We start from the raw sequence: 22559 nt of genomic DNA on the forward strand, positions 1-22559 counted from the left end.
ACCATACGTAGACCGCATCTGTTATAATTCAAGAGAATAAGTGGTATTGTAGCGATGGTCTCACTAATAGTAGTCAACTATAAATGAACAGTCTCATATACTGTTTCAACAGTAGCTCAGATGGTAAACGGCCAAACTACCATATGAGTAATGGGCGGTTAAGTATAATTAACATTTAAATCTGGTCGTTTTTTCGAACAAAATTTTCGATGTACCATACATCAGTTGGTAGATGTACAATTCAAGAACTATATAATTACACATCGACAGCATGTTATGTATTAACAGTAAGTGTTGATGTAGGCTTGGTATGGTGAATCAAGCTTAAAATTGTATGCTAACAATGAAGTGAATAGTGACAATATATCTTATAACACATATGTAATTTTGACTGCATGGTATGTCGTTTTTCATTATGCGGGCAGTTCGATCCGATATTGATCCTAGCAGCAGTGCAAAATTATGAATGAACTTGATGGCTACTGACGCACAGCAAAATAGTATGCATCAAAATGTTCACAAACACAACTACACAGCCCAACAACAACACAACACAACTACGTATACGTTTACGCTACTGAGCTAGCCCTGTAACTAAAATTTTTTGCAACCATAAGTGGGTGCACAGAAAAAAAAATCCGTTATAAAAATTACTATAATTCCGTATAGAGATGAGTGACGTTTAGCGCTCGCACACTGATGTGCAATTCGACATGTGTAAATACATGTTTGTTTTCCTTCTGCTCATAACCTCAAAAATGATCGGGTCATCACAATGATTTCAAAAGAGTCAAAAAATATATGGAAATATACTCATTTTTACCCAATCTTTGCTGAGTTGCACCATCTAGGAGTGTTTGATTTCCTTTTATCGCCACTCACACATTCGGACTTGAGAATCTCAATTGAGGCTTTGGTCCGATTCGTGAATTAAAATCGAATTAAACTTAAAAGTGACAGTTCAAAAATATCCAAATAACCCTGCTCGCAGAGAAAGATTACTTTTGACAGATATTGAATCATTTTTGATAGATGTTTTGTTGGTCTTGCTGGGTAGCACCATCCATTCTTATGAGCGGGGGATCTCATAATTTCCGAACTGTCACTTTTGAATTTAATTTTATTTTAATTCGCGAATCGGCCCAAACCCAAGTAGCATTTTAAGTTTTATAACGCTCTTGAAGTTCATAATTTACTCTATAAGAGTGTGATAAAACCGCAGCATAAAACCAAAATGTTACTAAAAAAGCATGAGTTCTCCAAAGCCAGAATCACAAGGGCCCCGTACGCCTGTCACTGGTGAACAAAGCTCGTGTACTCTGCATTGAAGCTTAGAAACGGTGTTAGGGCGCAATCATTAATGCGAACATATTTAGATTCGGATAGTTACTGCAAATAAATTCTTTTTCGAGTCCCTATAATCAAGCAGGTATCTCAAACATACCACATCGTTATATTGCAGTGTTTGATTTTGATAAAATATCGAAAACAAAAGTGTGCATAAAAATTGCCTCGCCGTAACAAAAAGGTGGTAGAGAATTAACCGAGGAATTAACACTGTTGTTTACATTTTAGAAACAAATCCAGATGTCGCACATATCGGGGTAGGGCTTTTGTGCTCCGCCTTCTCTCCTTTGCAGAGTTACCAACCCTAATGTCACATCGAATGTCACTGTATACACGTAAAAAAAAATTAATGTTATTTAGAGCATCATTATCGGTCGCGAGCATTTTAATCACCCGCGCAGCGCTTTCATTTTAGTTTCGTCACTCACTTCCGTATCGGTCACTATTTTCGGATCTCAATTTGGTTGCTGTATTCCGTACCGGTGATGTTTGACAGTTGACAGTTCATCAAATAGCAGCGCTCTTATCGCGCTACCAAATTTGGTCACCTGTCAGTCGCGCTACTGTTATAGCAGCGCGTTTAGTAGCGACCGGTAAAGTGTCAAGTAATGATACTGCGCTGCCAAACAGCTCAAACTCACCACCGGTAATCTTGCTCTTATTATAAAGATTTCTAATACTTTTTTGCCAAAGCAGGTGCTTAATGATACAGTGATCGTTCGCTAATTGGGGCACGACCTCACCCCAACTAGCGAATGCCGTTCGCTAATTGGGGCGTTTTGACAAGCGTCAATGTTGTTTACTTTCTGCAATTGAACAAAGGAAAATGTTACGCACCAGAAAATATCGATCCCGCCAAACACGGAAACAAAATGTCAACGCGTTTTTGACATCACATTCTGACGTTTAGCTGCTTTTTAATTGGGTTTCGACCCAATTAGCGAACCCCCAACTAAAAAACGCCCCAACTAGGAAAACCCCAAATAGCGAACGTTCACTGTATGTATAGAAAATCTTATACATTGTACCTGAACCTGAACCATCCAGAAGACTTAAATTCATTGAAATCATTCTTATTTTTCACTCACAAAATATGAATTGCGACAGCGATCATGAAAATAGTTTAGCGGGACAGTTATGTCGAGAAATAGAGCACTTGTTTTGTGGTTTCTACGCATATCAGCCCCGTTCAGTGCATGATTTCGTGACTGACTACTGTGATTGACATATGTCTCCACAAGCTTTATCTAGTGAACCATCCACGTGGTTGAAGTGAGTATGTCGATTAGAATGAGTATTGTACAGATTGCTCCCATCGAACCTGGGCAACAGGCTAAGATTGCAAGATCTAAACAGAAAATGCTATTTCAATGTGTGTTGCTCCATAACATAACAGAATCCGCCATAATGATGAATTTAATCACCGCGAGATAATTATGCGTGGAAATTAAGCAATGGGACGAATATACTTGATGTTGTTTTCAATGTTTTTCCGAACAAAGTTCGAAATCTGTTAGAGTTTCTAGTATACATCAAAATACCCAAGTAACACCAAGCATTACAATATTGCACATATATCAATCATAAATCGGCATGCTAAATGCTAATTGCATTAGATCTGTTTTAACGATGTGTTGTTGCATTTATTTATCAACTGTCAGACAACGATACTCTAAATCAGCAATACGAATGCAGCGATGCATTACTGGTGCTTTATTTCAACATGCCAAAGCAATGAACCATTAATTCGGTCTTATAATTGCCCTTTTCCACTTCAAGTCAACTTTTAGGGCTGTGTTTTTTACAAGCATATATAGCTTCATGGTTACTTGGGTAGACTGCTCTGTAGTGAAAAACCAAAATCCACAAAATCTAACATGGGACAATTATGCGTAGAAGGGCACATAAGGCCAGAAAAATTCGAAAACAACAAAATGACGAATGTACAAAATCGATCAAATCAAATATGATTGTTACATTGGACGTTTGATTTACAGGACATGCAAAACGTCAAATGTAACAATAAAAATCCAAACAAAACAAAACTGTACATAGGTCATTTTAATAATGTTCAGAAAAACGGTTCGTCGCGAGGTTCGTCGGCTGTAATGAGTCACGAAATCGAAGCGGGTGTGTAAGGGGAATCAATTAACTTGGCGGTAAGCCGAAAATTGATTCTAATTAAGAGCTGAGCAGAATGGATACGTTTGCGTGCGTTTTGACAGTTTTGCCATGGGAGTTTAATTAAACTTTAAACTTTCTTTAAAGGCTAAAGCATGTATTTTGCTGTATTTTGCATGTTACAAACATATAATAATGCGAACGGTATATAATTAATTTACCATGTCTCAACAAAACAATTAGTTTTGAAGGATTTAATCCCAGCTGATCAACAGCAGCTATCGGTAAACATGCAGTGGACATTCACGCTGGCTGACTAATAGCCGGAAAGTAAATAATTAACTATCAAGGGGATAACCAAAATGTCCAATGTAACATCCTCGAACACGAAACGACCAAAGTAACATATATATCCAATGTACAGCTTCGGAATTCAAAATGTCCTATCTGATTTTTTGTGGTTATTACTTAAAATTCAATATGTAATGCAATGTTGTTTATTTATATAGCTAAATACACCACCACCTTGAATCGGAGCTCAAAAAAAAAATTGTTAGGTTTGAAACACTTCGAAAAATGTTCCGCGAACTTTCAACTTCGTTTTTCTCGGAATGAGTAATTTGTTACTTAGGTTCTTTTGAAAATTAAAGCGAGAATGGATTTTTGGATTTGAAGTTCGATTGAGCTCAGCCACAGGGGCTACTCATTCCGTTATCGCTGTCGCTTGTTTGGGGTGTTTGGTAACGATCCGTTATGATGGCATGTCTCGTAAAAACAGAATAAACTGTAACTGTAGTAGTTTTTTTTTATGAATGACACGGTGTCAGCTGTTATCAATCAATAGTAGATATTTTCTAGTATTCGTTTTGTTTTTCTCATTTTGTTATAAGAATGTGTTTGTATTTTGCTATTTTGAAAACATTCGCTTCGAAACATCAGTCTTTAGGTCTTTACCGTCTAACTGAATAGGGTACAGTTTCTACGAAGCGGTCTAACGGAGTGGTTGTAGAATTTTACAGGATCGTGTGTCTTTAAGGATTCGACAGCTGAAATTATTTATTTATGTAGAGTGATTTTCCGTCAAGCAAAATGCGATTGATATCGGGTTTGCTGTTGCTCATGGTGGTTACCGCTGCGTATGCAACGATGTTTGGGACTGGAGTGCAGTTCGTCAAGGATCTAAATAAAAAACTACGGCGAAGATACGACGAGCGATTCGAACGGAAATTATCGCCAGTTATTTTCGGTGAGCTTTTTCTACTGTTGATAATACATTTCTTATACGATTCATATTTACCTACCTACGTCAAATAGAAATGTTAGTTCCCGATTTCGTCTTTCATCCAGACACAAAAAATAGGCGATTTGCACCATAAAGATGTAATGTAATAGTTATCGATTAGCAAATTGCTGTGTATAGTATTAGAAGAGCTAGTATGGATAAGAAAGATGTACTTACTGAACTAGCACATTAGAATTAGTGACTGATGAACCTTTTTTTTTGCAATTTTGGCAATCAACTTACAGCCCCCAGGATATTTAGGATTTTTAATTTATGTAGTTCGTAGTCTGAATAGCCTATCAGTGATACAATACACTAATATCTCAATATTATTACCCCCTTGTGAATTTCGGGATGATGAAGCAGGAAACGTGATGAAATAAAACGTAAAATTTACATTTTTGAATGCATTTCACAACTATGAAGTATGTAGTTCATGCCTTGGCAAGGTCAAGGCTGGATGCGTTAACAGTACTTGTTATTTTATGTCGAAAGATCTTTACAGACAATAATAAATGGTTTATAACAAACCACTGATGAAAGTTCTTTCATGGTAATATTTGTTGTTTGCGGTAGGGGTGATAAAATAGGGTCAAAATCGTGACAAAATCGGGACGTGTAAAAATCGGGGGTAGACAAAATCGGGTCAACATTGTAATGTAATTTCACATTTATTTTTTGTTGTCTTTAGATGCCGACCATGTAATGGAAGTTGAATGATATTCCATGCTTAGAGAAGATTGGAAAAATTCTAACCCGATAGATTCTCTTGTCGACTTTGCTAACAGAGTTTCCTGAAATACCTTCGCTAGATTCAACAAACATATATCTACCATATTCATATATTTATATTGTTGTCTAATTATCTATGATAGCAAAAAGATTGCAACAGATTGTCATTGTTCGGGAGAGCAGTGACTAATACAGCTCCATATGTAAATCGTGTCGAGTACAATTTTGTGTTTCATATTACACATATCAGAGGTTTTCAATCGTTTTTATTTGTGACGTCCTTTCAAACCATCACAGAGCTGAGGTTCAGTTCCCAGTTAACGGAAAATCAGCATGCATTGCATTGTAAGTGTAGTTACGTGGAATTAGTGCATTCTTATGTTTTTCTTATATGTTGTACCCTAGCAGTTAAACTTTATTGTTTACATGAAATAAATTTAATCCACATCTTCGAAGTACGGTCTTGGCACCCCGGTAATGTTGAGATTTGTAAATGCTTCTCAATGCATAAAACTTGAGATAATGTGCAACCTAGGAGCTAACTTTGTAGTTTGAGTAAGAATAATGATCAAGGAATGTAATTGTCGCTGAAAAATGCGAAAAACAAGCGACAAAAGAGAATAGCGATAACTCTTTGTCCCCATTTACAGAGGATAAAGATATTGTTGCGTTCCATTTTATTTGCAACAAACATGGAGAGGTAATTGTTGTAAACTTTCCAAACTGCGATAACTTGCTTATTTCAGAAGTAAAACGCAAATCATGTCAACAGATGGTTAAGTTTATGTCTAATCTATGATAACTGATACTAATTTAACCAAAAACATCATCGGAAACCGACTACTTCTCAAAATGCGTGGCAGGCGACAATTGTCCTATTCTGTTGCAGTTTGAGACAAACGCTTATTGCGAGTTGAGTTTGTCCCAACATTTACAAGAGAGGATAATGTCGTTGTCATTGGCAATGTTGTTATTTTACATTCCTTGATAATGATTGATATAATTGATATTGTGATTTGTTCTTTTATGCCTCTTAACCTTCGTTGTGGAAAATAGATAAGGCTTGATACCTTGATTGACTCATCATGTAACTTTCACATTTTGTAGACCTACCGTCTAAAGTATTTTTACAATAACTGGTATAATACTGCTATTGGGTGTGACTTTCTTGTCATGGTTAGAGCATTCTGAAAATCACTTATATTATGAAATTAGGAAAATACTTGGTTGCCTGTGCTTAATTAGAAATTGTCCAAATATTACCAATTTGTCCTACCATTAGGTACTTCGTTATTCACTTGTCATAAGACGAGTTTATACAATCCCATTGAATTCCACCACTTAATTGTATCTTGACAGATACGTATTTCGACCTCAACAGTAAGGCCGTCTTCAGTGTCTCGTACTTGACTCGACTTCGTTATTTGCAACCGCGGTTTTATGTTTCATGTATTCATCCAAAGGATTTGTTGTCAAGTTAATATTACAGTTAGTTCGAACAAACTTTCTTAGAAAATATTCTCATATACAAACTTCTAGAAAATAACATATTTCATCACAGTTAGCCCTCGAAACCAGTAAAGTTATCCCCAAGTGTACATATACCCCCGGTTGAGAACCATTGGTTCTTAACAACTTTGTTTATTCTGTACGTAGTTAGCATATACTGCAATTGAAGGGCAATGACGCTGAAGCTAAACTACCACACATCATTCTTGTTCATAAACAAACTGATAAAGAGACATCAGCCGAGTTTTGCACGACTGCGAGTGACCTCATTTTTCACGACATATAAGATAGACAAAAATGGTCAGTCAGCAAGCCTATTCGGGAAGATAATGGGACCAATATGTCGTTGTTTTGTATACTTCCGTAAAGCTACCGTTCAGCTGTGATGATAAGGGATGACCTTGAAAAAAGTCACCAGAACCACCACGGTACAATGATGTTTGAACTTGATAATACATTGTTCTTAATATCTTTGAAGCTTCATATTGTATATTAGTTATTTATTTGACTAATGAACTCAACATCTCAGAATAAGTGTAGTATGCAAAATTATTCATTTCTTATACGCGCTTCCAAATTCGTGCCACGTGCTACCTGTTTTTTTAAAAGTAGGGAGACAGAAAAAAAAATAGAAATAAATGTACCAATTTTTGTATGTATGCATTTATATGAGTTGATTTTATTTTTTTGTTTTTAATTTTTTATTAGATTAATTAAACACCCGTCCGCGGATGATGGGGTCAACGTTGATAAGTCAAGTGCATGCATATTTTAAAAATTATGAAATAATTTGTTCTTTTATAGCACAAATTGTTAGTATTATTAGTACACAACACGTTAACATTGGATGAATTTGTTTTGCCAATATATAGAAAATATTCAACCGATGACCGAAACTGCTTCCAAATATTCTGGCTTTTTAATGTAAGGGTGATCGGGGCAATATGGGCCACCTAAGGAAATCGTTCCGAAAACCGCTGAAAAGCTCAAAAAATCATCATTCAAATGTAGTTGACTTATACTAGGGAGTGTTACCTTCCAAATGATACGTTGATGAATGATGAAAAATACATTTGGAAATTGTTGGAGTGCACTTTTGAAATGTATTGATTTCAATGTGCGTTCCCGACCAAAAAAGGTCTCCAGCAGCCTTGCGAGCAAAGACGTAGGATTGCCAATCCGGAGATAGCGAGTTCGATTCTCGGTCCGGTCTAGAATGTTTTCGGGTGGGAAACATTCTCGACTCCCTGGGCATAGTGTATCCATTGTACTTGCCACACAAGATACATTCTCATGCAATGGCGGGCATAGAAAAGCTTTCAATTAATAACTGAGGCAATGCTAATAGAAGTTGAAAAACAGGCCAAGTTCCAGTTGGAATGTAGAGCCATTGAAGAAGAAGTGTGTTCCCGACTATATGGGGCAATAGAGCCACCATTTGAGCAGTACGGGCCACCTATCCAAAACGTTTTTTTAGAGAGAAAAGTGTCAACAATAATTTAGAGTATTCCTTACCAATTAACATTAATAAACCGCACAACAGCGGACCGAACCGATTTGCCACTCTTCCCCTTTTCCTGTTTCCAATTGTGTGTTGTAATTTATCCGTAATGTATATATCAATATATCTTTTGATTGTGATGCATTTTTTACCTGTATTTCAATCAGTTTTGTATCAACACCTTATTTATAAACTTCAAATCTTATAATAATAAGGCCTATGCATAGAAATTTTATATTTTCATGTACGAATTTAACTTTAATGCGGTTTTCACGTTGAGGCATATGTGGAGCATTCTCTTAAAGATCATATAACTTTTACATGATAAAACTTATCAATATGCTCACATCTGCTTCAGCCGAAAATGGAAACGGAGCCTTCTTGATGTACGGAATAAACGTAGTGCCGATATCGCGTCTGATCATCACCTCCTCATCGGCGAAATACGCCTGCACATTGCGCGGATTCGTCGGCAGGAGGAAAGAGTTGGACGACGATTCAACACACGCCGACTGGAAGATGCCACGGTGAAACGGTCCTTCGTTGAAGAACTGGAGACGCGTGCTGCAGATATTCCGGAAGGTGGCAGCGTGGAAGACCAATGGACCGCCATCAAGAATGCCTTCATCGCCACCAGCGAGAACAATCTGGGCGAACTGCGCACCCAGAGAAAACAATGGATCACCGATGAGACCTGGAGGAAGATAGAGGAGCGAAGAGAAGCCAAAGCCGCGATAGAGCGATCGAAAACCAGAGGAGCCAAAATCTTAGCACGTCAACGATACGCGGCTCTTGAGAAGGAAGTAAAACGCTCATGTCGACGGGACAAGCGAGCGTGGGCAGACTCTCTGGCCGACGAAGGAGAGAGAGCCGCCGCAACCGGGGACATTCGCCTCCTCTACGATATCTCACGACGCTTAAGCGGGGCGAAGATGAATGCAACGATGCCTGTGAAAGACGCGAATGATCAGTTATTGACCGACCCAACTGACCAGCTGAAACGCTGGTTCGAGCACTTCGAACAACTTTTTCAAGTGCCAGCCAGGCCATCACCACCTCGGCATGATCTGCCTAGGATCCGACGTATAACACGCGTCAATACCGAAGCTCCATCACTGCTAGAGATTCAAACAGCCATCCAAAGCATGAAATCGAATAAAGCCCCAGGGGTCGACCGCATATCAGCCGAGATGCTCAAAGCTGACCCCATGACATCCGCTCAACTACTGCATCGTTTATTTCGTAATATCTGGGACACCGCAACTTTCCCGGTCGACTGGATGCAAGGTATCTTAGTGAAGGTGCCCAAAAAGGGTGACCTATGCGATGTATGCGATGTATACCTATGTATGCGATAACTGGCGAGGCATTATGTTGCTGTGTACCGTTCTCAAAGTTCTGTGCAAAATTATCCTAGCCCGGATTCAGGAGAAGATCGATGCGACTCTCCGGCGGCAGCAAGCCGGATTCCGTGCCGGAAGATCCTGTGTGGACCATATTGTCACGCTCCGCATCATTCTGGAGCAGGTCAACGAATTCCAAGAGTCCCTTTACTTGGTATTCATTGACTACGAAAAAGCTTTCGACCGTCTCAATCACGAGAATATGTGGGGCGCCCTGAGACGCAAGGGAGTTCCTGAGAAAATCATCGCCCTCATTGAGGCACAGTACGAGGCCTTCTCGTGTAGAGTGCTGCACAATGGGGTCTTGTCCGACCCTATCCGGGTCGTAGCTGGTGTGAGGCAAGGATGTATTCTATCACCGTTACTGTTCCTCATCGTAATCGACGAGATTCTGGTAGATGCGATTGACCGTGAACCAAACCGCGGGCTGTTATGGCAGCTTATAACCATGGAGCACCTAAATGACTTCGAATTGGCGGATGATGTTGCACTCCTCGCGCAACGGCGCTCTGATATGCAGAGTAAGCTCAACGACCTTGCCGAGTGCTCCTCTTCGGCAGGTTTAGTCATCAACGTCAACAAAACCAAATCGTTGGATGTAAACACGGTGACTCCTTCCAGTTTCACAGTAGCCGGGCAACCAGTGGAGAAAGTTGAAAGCTTCCAATATCTTGGTAGCCAAATGGCGTCAGACGGCGGTACCAAGATCGACATAGGCGCAAGGATCAAGAAAGCAAGGACTGCCTTTGCGAGTTTAAGAAATATCTGGAAAAACAGGCAGATAAGTGAACGCACCAAAATACGAATTTTCAACTCTAACGTGAAATCTGTGCTGTTATACGCTAGCGAGACATGGTGTGTATCAGTGGAGAACACTCAACGGCTGCAGGTGTTCATTAACAGATGCCTGCGGTACATAATTCGGGCCTGGTGGCCTCACAACTGGATCTCAAACAACGAGCTCCATCGTCGTTGTCACCAGAGGCCGATAGCAACAGAAATTCGGGATCGGAAGTGGGGCTGGGTCGGCCACACTCTACGTAGGGGCGGAAACGAAATCTGTAAACAAGCATTAGACTGGAACCCAGCGGGACATCGCAGCAGAGGCAGACCCAGAGGTTCATGGCGGCGAAGCCTCAATAAAGAAATAAAAGAAGTCGACCGAAATCTAACCTGGCAACAGGTTAAAGCGATAGCCGGGCAACGCTCAGGATGGAGATCTTTCAAGTCGGCCCTTTGCACCACCGGAGGTGTACAGGATCCATAAGTAAGTAAGTAAAATATGCTCAAAATGAGGTTGGCTTATATTGCCCCGTATGTTCATATTGCCCCTACTGCCCCTATTTGGATTTTGCATCTACATATTTGTCCAAAAAGTATTCACAAAACTGACTAAACTTCATCCAGCTAAACAAAGCGTACTGCGATTTTTCACAAACTAGAAAACAGAATTATTATTATACAAACAAATTGTGCCTTGATGTTTTATCATGAATATATTTGCATCTGTGTGAACTATCATCGTATTTTCCACACTATCCTCCATGCAAATACGTACAGACGGTTTCGCATGATCGAACAACATCTGCTTGACTCTATGCTGGAGGTTCTGTCAGGGTCTAGTACCAGTCTTAACTAACAAAATACTAACACAAAAAACAGGAAGCAAACGATCATCCATGGCCCAATTGTAGTTTATAGTATACAGTAATGATTAGTAAAAGTAGATACTGTAGTTTTACTAATTATGAGATGATGCATTAGATGTGGTGAATGTATCTGTTTTACTTCTCAGTAATCTAAAGTGACCAGATTTGTCTTGGTCCAATCAAGGGCGCATCACATATATATTTTGAAAGCGAATCAATCCAGCTTTTGACGCTAACCATAAATCTGGTTAGGGGTGATTCTTTCTTGACTATACTGGGTGTCATTTAGATTTTTGGAAATCGAGAGCGTTACGCTGAGAGGGAAGATTTCAAATGTTACTAGCGCCTTTATCTTTCTATGGATTTTGAAGTTTTATATATCAATCGACTCGGGCACTCTCCAGCAATTTGTTAATTTCATTGAAATTTAAGATTATTAACGATAAGTTATTGAAGTTTTCAATTCTTGTCAACGCCAATGAAAATTACATATATAACCAATCCCGTGCATTCCTAACACGGACATCAGAATGCGTTGTCTCGCGGGCTTTCAGGTCCACCGCAAGATTTTCTTTGTGTATAAAAGAAGCAGTGCCTGCCGTGTGCGAGTCATACAATTCAGCAGCGCTACACAGCATGCAATCGGGAGCTGCCGGTGGGTCTGCGAATATGCATGAAAGAAGAGGGCGCTTTTTTGTCATTCTGTACTTGATGATGGTCGGATGCAGTTGTATCGGTTGCGGTGGATGCGATCGCCCATCGCATCGCTCTGGGCCGATTATGGCTGAGGAAGCGATGGCAGCGGTGGTAGCTGAAGATAAATAAAATTAGCCCAGAAAGATTTGGATTGCTCATCCACGGAAAGTGATTGGTTTCATAATCCACATGATACCGGGATGGGTACGAGTTATGGCATATGACTGACCTTTTTTTTAATTCTTTATTATAGTGATTTTTAAGTAAGACTGACCATATGTTGTGGTTGGTACTAAACGACACGTACGTTAAAACATGGTTATACTATAACAGTTCTGATTCCCCAGCAAAACAATCAACTACACTGATGAAAATAAAAAATTGATTAAACTTTCATTCATTCGCATAAGGCATTAGCAATTAAAGATGCATCATCAGCAATAGTGTTAATATCCATTTTAGATTAGAAAATTTCGCCGTATTACATGTAAATGTTTTTAAAAAGTCCGTAAAAAATGATTTCCAGAAGAATATTTAAATAAACATTATTTTATACTTTGGTTTTCATTTTCTGAGAAATTGACTTAGACTCGGAGTTTGGAGCCAAAGCATTTTTCGTTGACGTGTTAGCAGTACCTCGTCTATTTTAGTAGGGTTACTGCTCATCGACTTGTTTCTTATTGTTGTGATTTTTTTCAGCAGTAAGCACGCATGTTAGCAAAAAGAAGCAACGAAATTGGTGCTGTATTTCTTTGTTTGGAAAACGGGACATTTTCCCTAAAATAGCACATTTTGCCCAAGTCTGAAATTTTTATTAATAGTATTTTTATACTTTAAATACTATCAGAAATCTAAAAAAGCCCTACATTTGATGATTGAGTAAATAGGGGCTCAATAGTTAGAAACAAAGCAATTCTAATTATATATTTAATTGTCAGTTTTATTTCCAGAAGTTTTGAATCAAGAAATTAATAATTCTACACAGCATGGAAGTCGTCGTTTCCAATATCAATACCTATAATCAAACCCCATAAATTCAAAAGTTAAATATAAAAACGTTACGTAATATAAGTCCTTCGTCTACTCGCGGTTATGTTAAAAACATTACCCATTGCTTTTTTTTTATTTTAGATTTCCTGAAACCCTTCTAGTATATCTGTTTAACATGGTCATGATTACGCATAATTTTGTGTAGAATCCTAGCGATTCGGGATACTCCAAGTAACATAATACAACACGGGACAATAGAGTCTACAATACAAAAAAAACCGTTCCAGATCATAACTTCCGCTTACGATAGGTCAATTATTTAAATTATAAATTTGATATCATTGCCACGCATGATTCTTACCCCTCCATCTTTAAGAGGAAAGCAATACCAAAACAATTGCTGGAAACTAATGCAGAGTACGAATTAGAACTTAATTGTATCTGCTGCAAGATCTGCAGTGCTTAATTTACAAGATTATCTTATCTTAAAAAAAGACCGAACCACGTGTCTCTCCTTTTGCACTACATTTATTGGATTCTTGTGAGCAAATCATTTAATCCTTATAATCCGTTATAATTACGTTTTGTAAAGTTGTGCGCAGCTGCCGCATGGTGCATAGAATGGCATCCCAAAGATGCCCGCACATAGGATACGTTTGCGTTGCGTTTGACACATTTCCCATGGGAAAACTGTCAAACGCAACGCAATCGTATCTTATGCGCAGAGCTCTTAAGTATCTGATAGTACAAACAAGAAGTTGGAACAACAGTTCGGATCCAGCGAACCTTAATTATTCTAGAGCATTTGAAGTAAAATGTATTTGGAGTTCAATTTTAAAAATTAGTTGCATTGTTCAGGATATGATATTCTATTTGAGGTCGTGGATAAAACATATGAGTATTATTGGCAGCTGATTTTTTCGATTCCATTCGGTAATAGTAAGTAAGGTATTGAAATCTATTCCCAAAAAATTGTAAAGTACGCGAAAGATGTGTAAAGAAGAATATATGTTCCCACCGATAATGTAATAAAATTGGTTTATTTGAATCAAAATGCCGGAGCCTGATAGTTCGATAATTTGAACTCCGGTCGGAGTTCAGGTGAGGCTCAGGAGAAATAATGACGAATAAGCGACCCACTCTTTACTGTTGGAGTAAATATGCGCGATAATTTCTTCCGAAAAATAATGGTCCGTCGTTTAAAGGAAACCTAAAATTAATGGAAATTTGTAGAAAATGTAGGTATTGAAAATTGAAATATTCGAATAGGGGGAATGGCGGCTTTGGCAGGTTTTGTTCTATTATTGGCAGGTGGTTTTTTATGACTGACTAAGCTCAAATTTGGCCTAAACATTATTTGCATATCAAAGAATATTGTGGCCAAATTTCATAAAATTTGGTCGACAAAAACCCCCCTGCCAATAATAGAACAAAACCTGCCAAAGCCGTCTTTCCCCCTACTAATTTTCAAAAGCGATGATAAAAACTTGTTTCTGGTAACAATACGTTGTCAGGTAAATAACCAATTTTCCGACGTATTCTTTAGTATACTATGATCTATGTAATTATAAAAATTATAGTGTACAACAGAAATGTCAAAAGGGGTGATTCAAAATTTATAGCATGACCAGCTTAAAAAGCTGGATAGAAAATGTTTTATACTCTAGACTTTGAAGCCGTGCGGTTAGCGACGCCGCCGGTCTACTCCAGATTTTACACATTTTCTAAAATCTAATTTTTATCAGATTCTGCCACTGACTCAGATCCTTCCAATTTAAATCGACGTCATGACCTAAACTTTTCAAAATATCTTCAGATATTTTTGAACCCACAGATCTTACAAATCCTTAATCTACAAGAAAGGCGACAAACGAGATATTCTGAATTATCGTGGAATCACCTCTTTGTGCGCCAGTTCAAAGCTGTTAGCCATAATTGTACAGAAGTCACGTTATTCTTGCTCCAAAAAAAAGTAGTTTAAACGAGTCTGGGATAGTTCACATCCAACAGTTTGAACATCTTGTACGCAGGATGGCAGATTGAAGCTGCGGACATGGATTCGAATATGGTATTCGCTACAGTGGAACATGATATCTCTATGTTTTGGTTCAGATCCTACCTAGTGCACGGCTTGTTTCGAGTTAAGATAGGCTTACCGGAGTCAGAAATATTCTATTCAACAACTCGAGAGCTCCGCCGAGCAGTAACCTTAATCCACTGACTTTAATAAACGATGTCTCGCTGTTAGTACCTGCCAATTTCTGCTTATTTCACTAAGATAGTATGTTTACAAAATAATTGAATAATTATTGATTTGTTGGAGCTTCAAACTATGATGCATTGCTTTGCAGATTGGTGAAGTGCCAAAAATGTAGCATCATTTCAAACCACCTGTCCTTAGTCAGACAAATCAGCTCAACTTTTGATGATCCTCTAGAATGCCTAGATTTTTTAATATTTACGGAGATTATCTAGAATCTCAAAATTATTAAAAGCTATTATCAAGTTCAGTTCAATCTCTGGATTGCCCATGTTCTTTTGATTATTCGGATCTGTTACAGATTTTCTAGACATCCCATTTCCTACAGATTCCATAGATTATCTAGACTCTACAGGTTCATCAAGGAATGCGGGACGTCTGGTCACTTTACAGTAATCTTTATTATTTCCCTCTTCCTTTGACTGCATGGTTCAAAGTATAAACAAACCTGTTTCTCTCTTCATTCTTTCGGGTTACGAAAAGATTAGTCATACTCTATGTAGAGAAAGATTGTAGGACATAGGAGACGTGACTAAATGTATCTTGAAAGATAAATAAAATTAGTTGACTAACTTATAACACAGAAAATGACAGATAGGAAATGTATTCATGATCATCGCTGTACGATAAAAAAGAGACAGAGTCACGTTTACATAAAACCTTAGCCATCAGGAGAATAGGTAGGCTGACCATACGTACCGTATTTAACGGGACAGTCCCGTTTTTTAGACCTTATTGTGCTGTCCTGTCGTAATCTAAAAAATCCTCAATTTGTCCCGTTTTTTATAAATTCTCCAAAATATTATTCAAACAAATTTATTATTTGAGGCAATTATTTTAGGAATCTAAAATCAATTGTTCATTTTCGATATTTTTTTCCGAATCTTCCGAAGTAGGAAATTCATTTCAAATCTGCTTCACCACATATTTTTAAATTATTTGATTCTTTTCGAAACATCAAGAATCATTCAAAGTCTTTCTGAATAATTTCGAATATTTCGAAATCATCCACTGTAAAAAACGACGGCATGAAAAAAAATAATTAAAAATCAACTGAACAAAATCAAGTTTAAGACAGTTTCAAACCGAGGGAAAATTTGGTCGGATTAAAGGCTAGGGTCATCATGTACTTTCCCTAACAGCACACATGTTCCACATAGGTTACTGCAACTCAAATATGACCAGATTTAGTCACAATGAAGTTGCTGCAACAATTTTTGTTCGACTTGTGCTGCTCGGGTTAAAGCTAGTTTATACATCAGGAGCTTGTCTGCAAGTTTCACTCCAATGTGTGTGGACGAGATTTATTATGATATTCCGTTATGAAAAATTATAAATTCTGCCCGATTTATAATACAATCCGACGGAAACCTCTGAGAGTTGTAAACCAGACTGTAAATTGGCCAGGATTTTCGTTACTTCTCGCTACGAAATTGCTTGAGCTCGCCTTTTTGGGAGCTACTTCAAGCATCATTAAAATCAATTTTGATCAAAAAGGACTGTGAATTGATTAGATTTGACATTTATTCTCATGCGCCAACCATATTCATGGAAATAATCAAAATTACATTTATTTAATGTACTTTTCCTTAAGGTCACTCCTGACGGAATCCAAGTTCCAAGATGCTCGCGTTTTCGGGGGCACATCACTCGATTCAGAGGCGGCGCACAACTGTCATTTTTGTTGATTTAGCTTTGCTGCGTCGCAGCATGCGTGAAATAATAAAAATTACAGTTGTGCGTTGCTTCCGTATCGAGTGGTGTGCCCCCAAAAACGCGAGCACTTTTAATCTTGGATTTCGTCAGGAGTGACCTTAATGTGCTTTGTTACCGTCGTGCGGGGCTTCTTTTGACATGCGGGGCTACTTCGTACATTTGAGATTTTCAATATTGTGATACATAAATTCTGTTTATAAGCATATTATGTCTTCAGCATTTTGATAAAATACTATCAAACCTCCTAAATTTAAGGAAAGCTCTTTGTGATTTATAATTGAAAAAAAAATAAGCATAATCAAAAATTATATCTGATATCTCTCCGCAGCTTGAATATTCGTCATAAAACTATTCCCAACCTATCCATACTCCTCAGGCAGTGATATATTAGCAGTCTGCAAAACTTAAACCCCCATGTGAAGCCTTATCCTTTAGTCCCTGGTGTATCATGGACGATGTGAATTCCAAATTCACATCAGTGACTTGGCCCCTGGCCACGCGTTGTGAACTGCCCATGCGAAATATAGATGCGAATCCTAAACTTTAGTGTTTCATGATTTACTCAACTTAACTCGTCACTTTCACATTCTTGTTATATTCTTGTTATACTCAACGTATCCCCGGGCCGTGGCCAATCTACGTTGTATGACATTAGGCAATACGTTTACACTGCTGGCTTAAATTTTCAACGTGACGATTAATTTATAGAACTCATGAAATCAATGTGAACTCGACTCGTGGAAAACTTACTCCAGGTTATCCGAGGCTTGTGATAGACCCTTTATCACAACGGACCTTTCCATCCACTGACTGGTAGGCTCGAGTGTCCCGTCCTCTGCTTCAGACCCATAAGGGGTCCGAAACAGTTCAGTTTCAGGGTAGTAAAATTGTTAGATAATAGAAGATAGAGGAGGAGAGTATGGAGCGGCTTGTTGACCGCTTCCGGCTCTAGCGACTGCTATGGAACCTTTTTATTAGAGAAATGTTTGTAGAGATAGAAACGGTTGTGTTTATGTTCATAATAGACAGTGTTTAGATGTTTAGACAGTTCGGGATCGCTACGATGGAGTTTATTATAGCTTAGATGATTTATACTTATGGTGAAAGGGAAATGATTGAAATCCGTTTTCTGGTTATTGTCGCTTCTTGTATGTAGATTGATATGATAGAGGTACGTGCAGTTTGGGATTAGTGTGATCACGTTGGTTTAAGTTTGGAAACATAAAATAGAAAAGGAGGGAGCAGAAGGGGTGGGGGAACAAATACCTAACCATTTGACGCAGAAAGATTAAAATAATTAAACTGAATTAAAATAAATCAATTAAATTTTACAATTTTGGTCGAACTTGAGTTAAAAATGTGTTCCAAGCGTGCCCACCGAATTAAGTATATTACGAGTACTGAGTACCTATGCTACTAAATAAAGCTCGTGATTAAAAAATAAAGGTTGGCTCATCAAAATATAATATTATTCTAGATATTCTCTTAAGTATGAAAACTGAATCCTAACTATCCCGAAACTGCATTCACCATGCTGCCGCCCAGAGCACAGCCGCCTCTGCCACTCATAGGCAATGTCCCTCCCACCGCCTTGACAGCCTCCTGAAGTATCTACCAAAATATTTGAGAACTAGAATGAATTATTAACATGTCCCGCCATTACATAAAATGATTTGTTCAAGCAAAGGCGTCATAGATGCGGGAACGACATCGCCATGAACGACACGGGACAACCATGCCCCACACGACAGTGCAACATTGCACCGAATCGGGGACCTCCTAACTTTTTATGCAACGCAGAGTTTTACCCTCTCTTGCGTTATGTGATGTTGAAAATAAGCTCCTAATCATTTGATGGCAAAAATAAAAATTAAATTAAAAAAATCAAACAAAATTAAAATATTCTAGCTAAATTTTACTATTTTGGTCGAGCATGGGTCAGCCGCCTGACACCCGCGTTGAAAAATATGTTCCATGCGTGCCCCCACATAAATAAAATAATAACGCGTGCTAATCACTAATGATACTAAAAGATTTAAATGGAATTAGGTATTGTTCCCGCTTATCATTTTAGCACCGCCAGGGGGAACTTGGCCGATACCCACTGCACTTTTCTTTCCCTTAGCACAAACAATTAACCATCATTTGTGATATTTAAACGGAATATTATTGGGAATTCTGAAAAGGCAGACAATCAATGCAGTTAGATTGCCAGGTAATACGTGCACATCGTAGCACTGGTGATGCATCACAATCGTATATATACAGGAGTATATGCACTATATGATGACATTGACCGGAAGATTAGATAAGCATTTCCCCCCCAACTTAACTCGTCACTTTCACATGAGGAAATATCATATAAACCCGTCGGAAACTATAACGAATGTTTCTGCTGAAGAAATGAAAAAAATCCATCCAGCCGTTTTCGAATTATGCGGATACGAACACAGACCATTTCATTTTTATATATAAGAGAAGATATATTAATTAAACAATTTGATTTAACAATACCACTAAAATAATAGATCAAACACATTTCTAAACTTTACTTTTACATTTACTTTTTTTGGTTGTACATTGACAAGTTTAACCTCTTGTGTATTACCTAAGCCTGACTAATTGCTAATGTAAATTTCAGTTCCCGGGGATGGCGGTAGTCAAATGGATGCCATATTAAATAAGAAAGATGCTGTCCACTTCTACTGTCAAAAATCTTCAAGCACATATTTCAATCTGTGGTTGAATAAGGAACTCCTGGTACCGTTCGTGATTGACTGCTGGATCGACAACATACGGCTGGTGTACAACAACACCACAAGGAAAACTGAAAACTCACCCGGTGTTGAAACCCGCATACCGGGCTTCGGTTCGTCAGAAACCGTTGAATGGATTGACCCTTCTCACGCCAGTGAAGGAGCGTACTTCGTGAACATTGGCAATGCCCTTGTCCAGAATAACTATAAGCGTGATGTTTCAGTGCGAGGAGCGCCTTACGATTTCCGGAAAGCTCCAAGTATAACCCATTATTCAGATAGCAAAGCAGTTTTTGTATTATTCCTTTTTGCAGATGAGAACAAAGAATGGTTCATCAAAGTGAAACATCTTGTTGAGGAAACGTACACCCTGAACGATAACACACCGATAACCTTTATCGTTCATAGTATGGGTGCCCCAATGACGTTGCTGTTCCTGCAGATGCAAACCCAGCAGTGGAAGGATCAGTACATTCGACGCGTCATTTCCCTTGCCGGTGCTTGGGGTGGGAGCGTGAAAACCTTGAAGTGTTTCGCCGTGGGAGATGATTTGGGTGCTTTCGCGCTCAGCGGAAAAGTGATGCGCGCGGAGCAGATTACCAACCCATCGTTATCATGGTTGATGCCTAACCCATTACTGTGGAAACCAAATGAAGTAATGGTTCGTACTCTGTCCAGATCCTACACTATGGACCAGTTGAAGGATTTCTTCCAGTAGGTTCTACTGAATTAACAATACACACATGTATTGATAGTTATTGTCTATATTTCTAGGGATATTGACTATATGACCGGTTGGGAAATGAGACAAGATAATATTGAATACTCACTCAATTTTACAGCGCCCGGTGTAGAGTTGCATTGTTTGTATGGATCAAATATCAGCACCGTTGAAAGGTACGAATTCTATCTTGTGCAATTATGTGACTAATTTATTTAATGATCTTTGTGTCTTTTCTAGTATAAATTATGAAAAATCATACGACTTTAGCGGAAAACCAACACTGGTTTACGGAGATGGTGATGGAACTGTTAATCGACGTTCGTTGGAGGCTTGTCGACATTGGAGCGGACAGCAAAAGCAGAAAATCTATCTTCGTGAATTTCCTGGTTCCGACCATATGACGATCCTCTCAGACCTGAGTGTGCTTGACAGCATAGTTAAGGTGCTTATGTATGACTGAATGTCGAAATGAATGCTATATACCAAATATGAATAGAGAACAAAAGACTTTACAATTTGCTTTTTTTAATTAACGTCCACTACTTCATCAACTAGCTAATTAGGCCCTAAGCTATATATGTTCAGTGAGATGGAAATGGGAAAAGTCTCACTACTATTTTTTTTTAAATTACAGCTCTATTTCCAATACAAACGATTGAATTTGTGGTTTTGTGAGTTTTGTGTTTTGCGCCACAACAATCGATTTAGAACACCCTAAAAGTTAGAATAATGCCATTTTTAGTCTCGAAATATACTACATCTTCAAAATATTTCACTATTCCTATTATCCAGTATTTTGCGCTCGGTAATGGCGGCGTGAGTTACCCTTAGTTTGACATTCAAGAGGTAGAAAACATTGGAACTCATCTAGTTTGCCATGATGAAATAAAATTTGTTGAGAAAATAAACAAACGTCAACGATCGTATGTAATGGAAGTAAAACAATAGATCCATTCGAAAAAGTACAGCCGACGCGCGTGGTCGTGATAGTAGTTACTGAAGATCAAAACTTTTAAATCTAAGAGGGAAAGCAGCCGAATTCGGACGACGCAGTAAGAGTGAACAAAAGAAAAACTATTTGGAAGAAGAAGTGAAAAGAAAAAGGAAACAAATCTGTTGAAGAAAAATCGATTCGCCGGGGACGCCATTTTGGCGCAGCAAGATGGAGGGCAGAAATCAGGAACCGCCTGATATTCAAAACCTAGCAGGGCAACAGCAAGAAAATGAAGGAATACTGGACTGGAGCATGCTAGGAGCAGCGAGTTGGCAAACACAAAACGACATTACAACAGGAGCAAGGACAAGTGGACCTCGAGGGCGGAGCACAGTCGGAGAAGCAGTGAACATAACCTACAACAGATCAGATCAAGGGCCATACCGATTGTATTTCGAATTGCGGGATACGAACAATGGAGTAAGACGAATTAACAAATACTCACTCGGTAGCAAGCTGCGAAAAATGGATGGATACAAAAAGCATATCGAAGACATGAAACAAGTGGGAAAAAATCGCATAATGCTCTACGTGAACAGCTACGTGAAAGCAAACGCGCTAATGGAGGAAATCAATCGAGAGAAAAATGGAGAATACAAAGCGTATGTCCCAGTCCACCTTGTCTGCGTGACAGGTATAGTCGCTGGAGTGCCGGCAGATATTCCGATCGAAGAGATTCAGGAAGACATACAGTGTGACGTGCCTATTGTAAGCGTAAGGCGAATGACCCGTAAAGAAGGATTGGAAAGATTACCAATCAACCGTATAAGCGTGATGTTCCGTGCAAAAGTGCTGCCGGATCGAGTAAGACTGTTCTGTTGCAACAGCAATGTGAAACCGTTCATCCAAAGGCTAGTTGTTTGCAGTAAATGTCTACGG

General features: G+C 38.6%; 1 protein-coding gene across 1 annotated transcript; it reads left to right on the forward strand.

Moving 5' to 3' along the window:
* Positions 1–4373: 4373 nt before the first annotated feature.
* LOC134217329 (phospholipase A2 group XV-like) lies at positions 4374–21201 on the forward strand. The gene is made up of 5 exons (XM_062696074.1): positions 4374–4714; positions 19848–20222; positions 20277–20676; positions 20737–20859; positions 20924–21201. The coding sequence occupies exons 1-5, from the start codon at positions 4558–4560 to the stop codon at positions 21144–21146; spliced, it is 1278 nt and encodes a 425-aa protein (XP_062552058.1). The 5' UTR covers positions 4374–4557; the 3' UTR covers positions 21147–21201.
* Positions 21202–22559: the final 1358 nt, after the last annotated feature.

The sequence above is a fragment of the Armigeres subalbatus genome, chromosome 2 (genome assembly GCF_024139115.2).
Source record: "Armigeres subalbatus isolate Guangzhou_Male chromosome 2, GZ_Asu_2, whole genome shotgun sequence".
Classification (NCBI taxonomy): Eukaryota; Metazoa; Arthropoda; class Insecta; order Diptera; family Culicidae; genus Armigeres; species Armigeres subalbatus.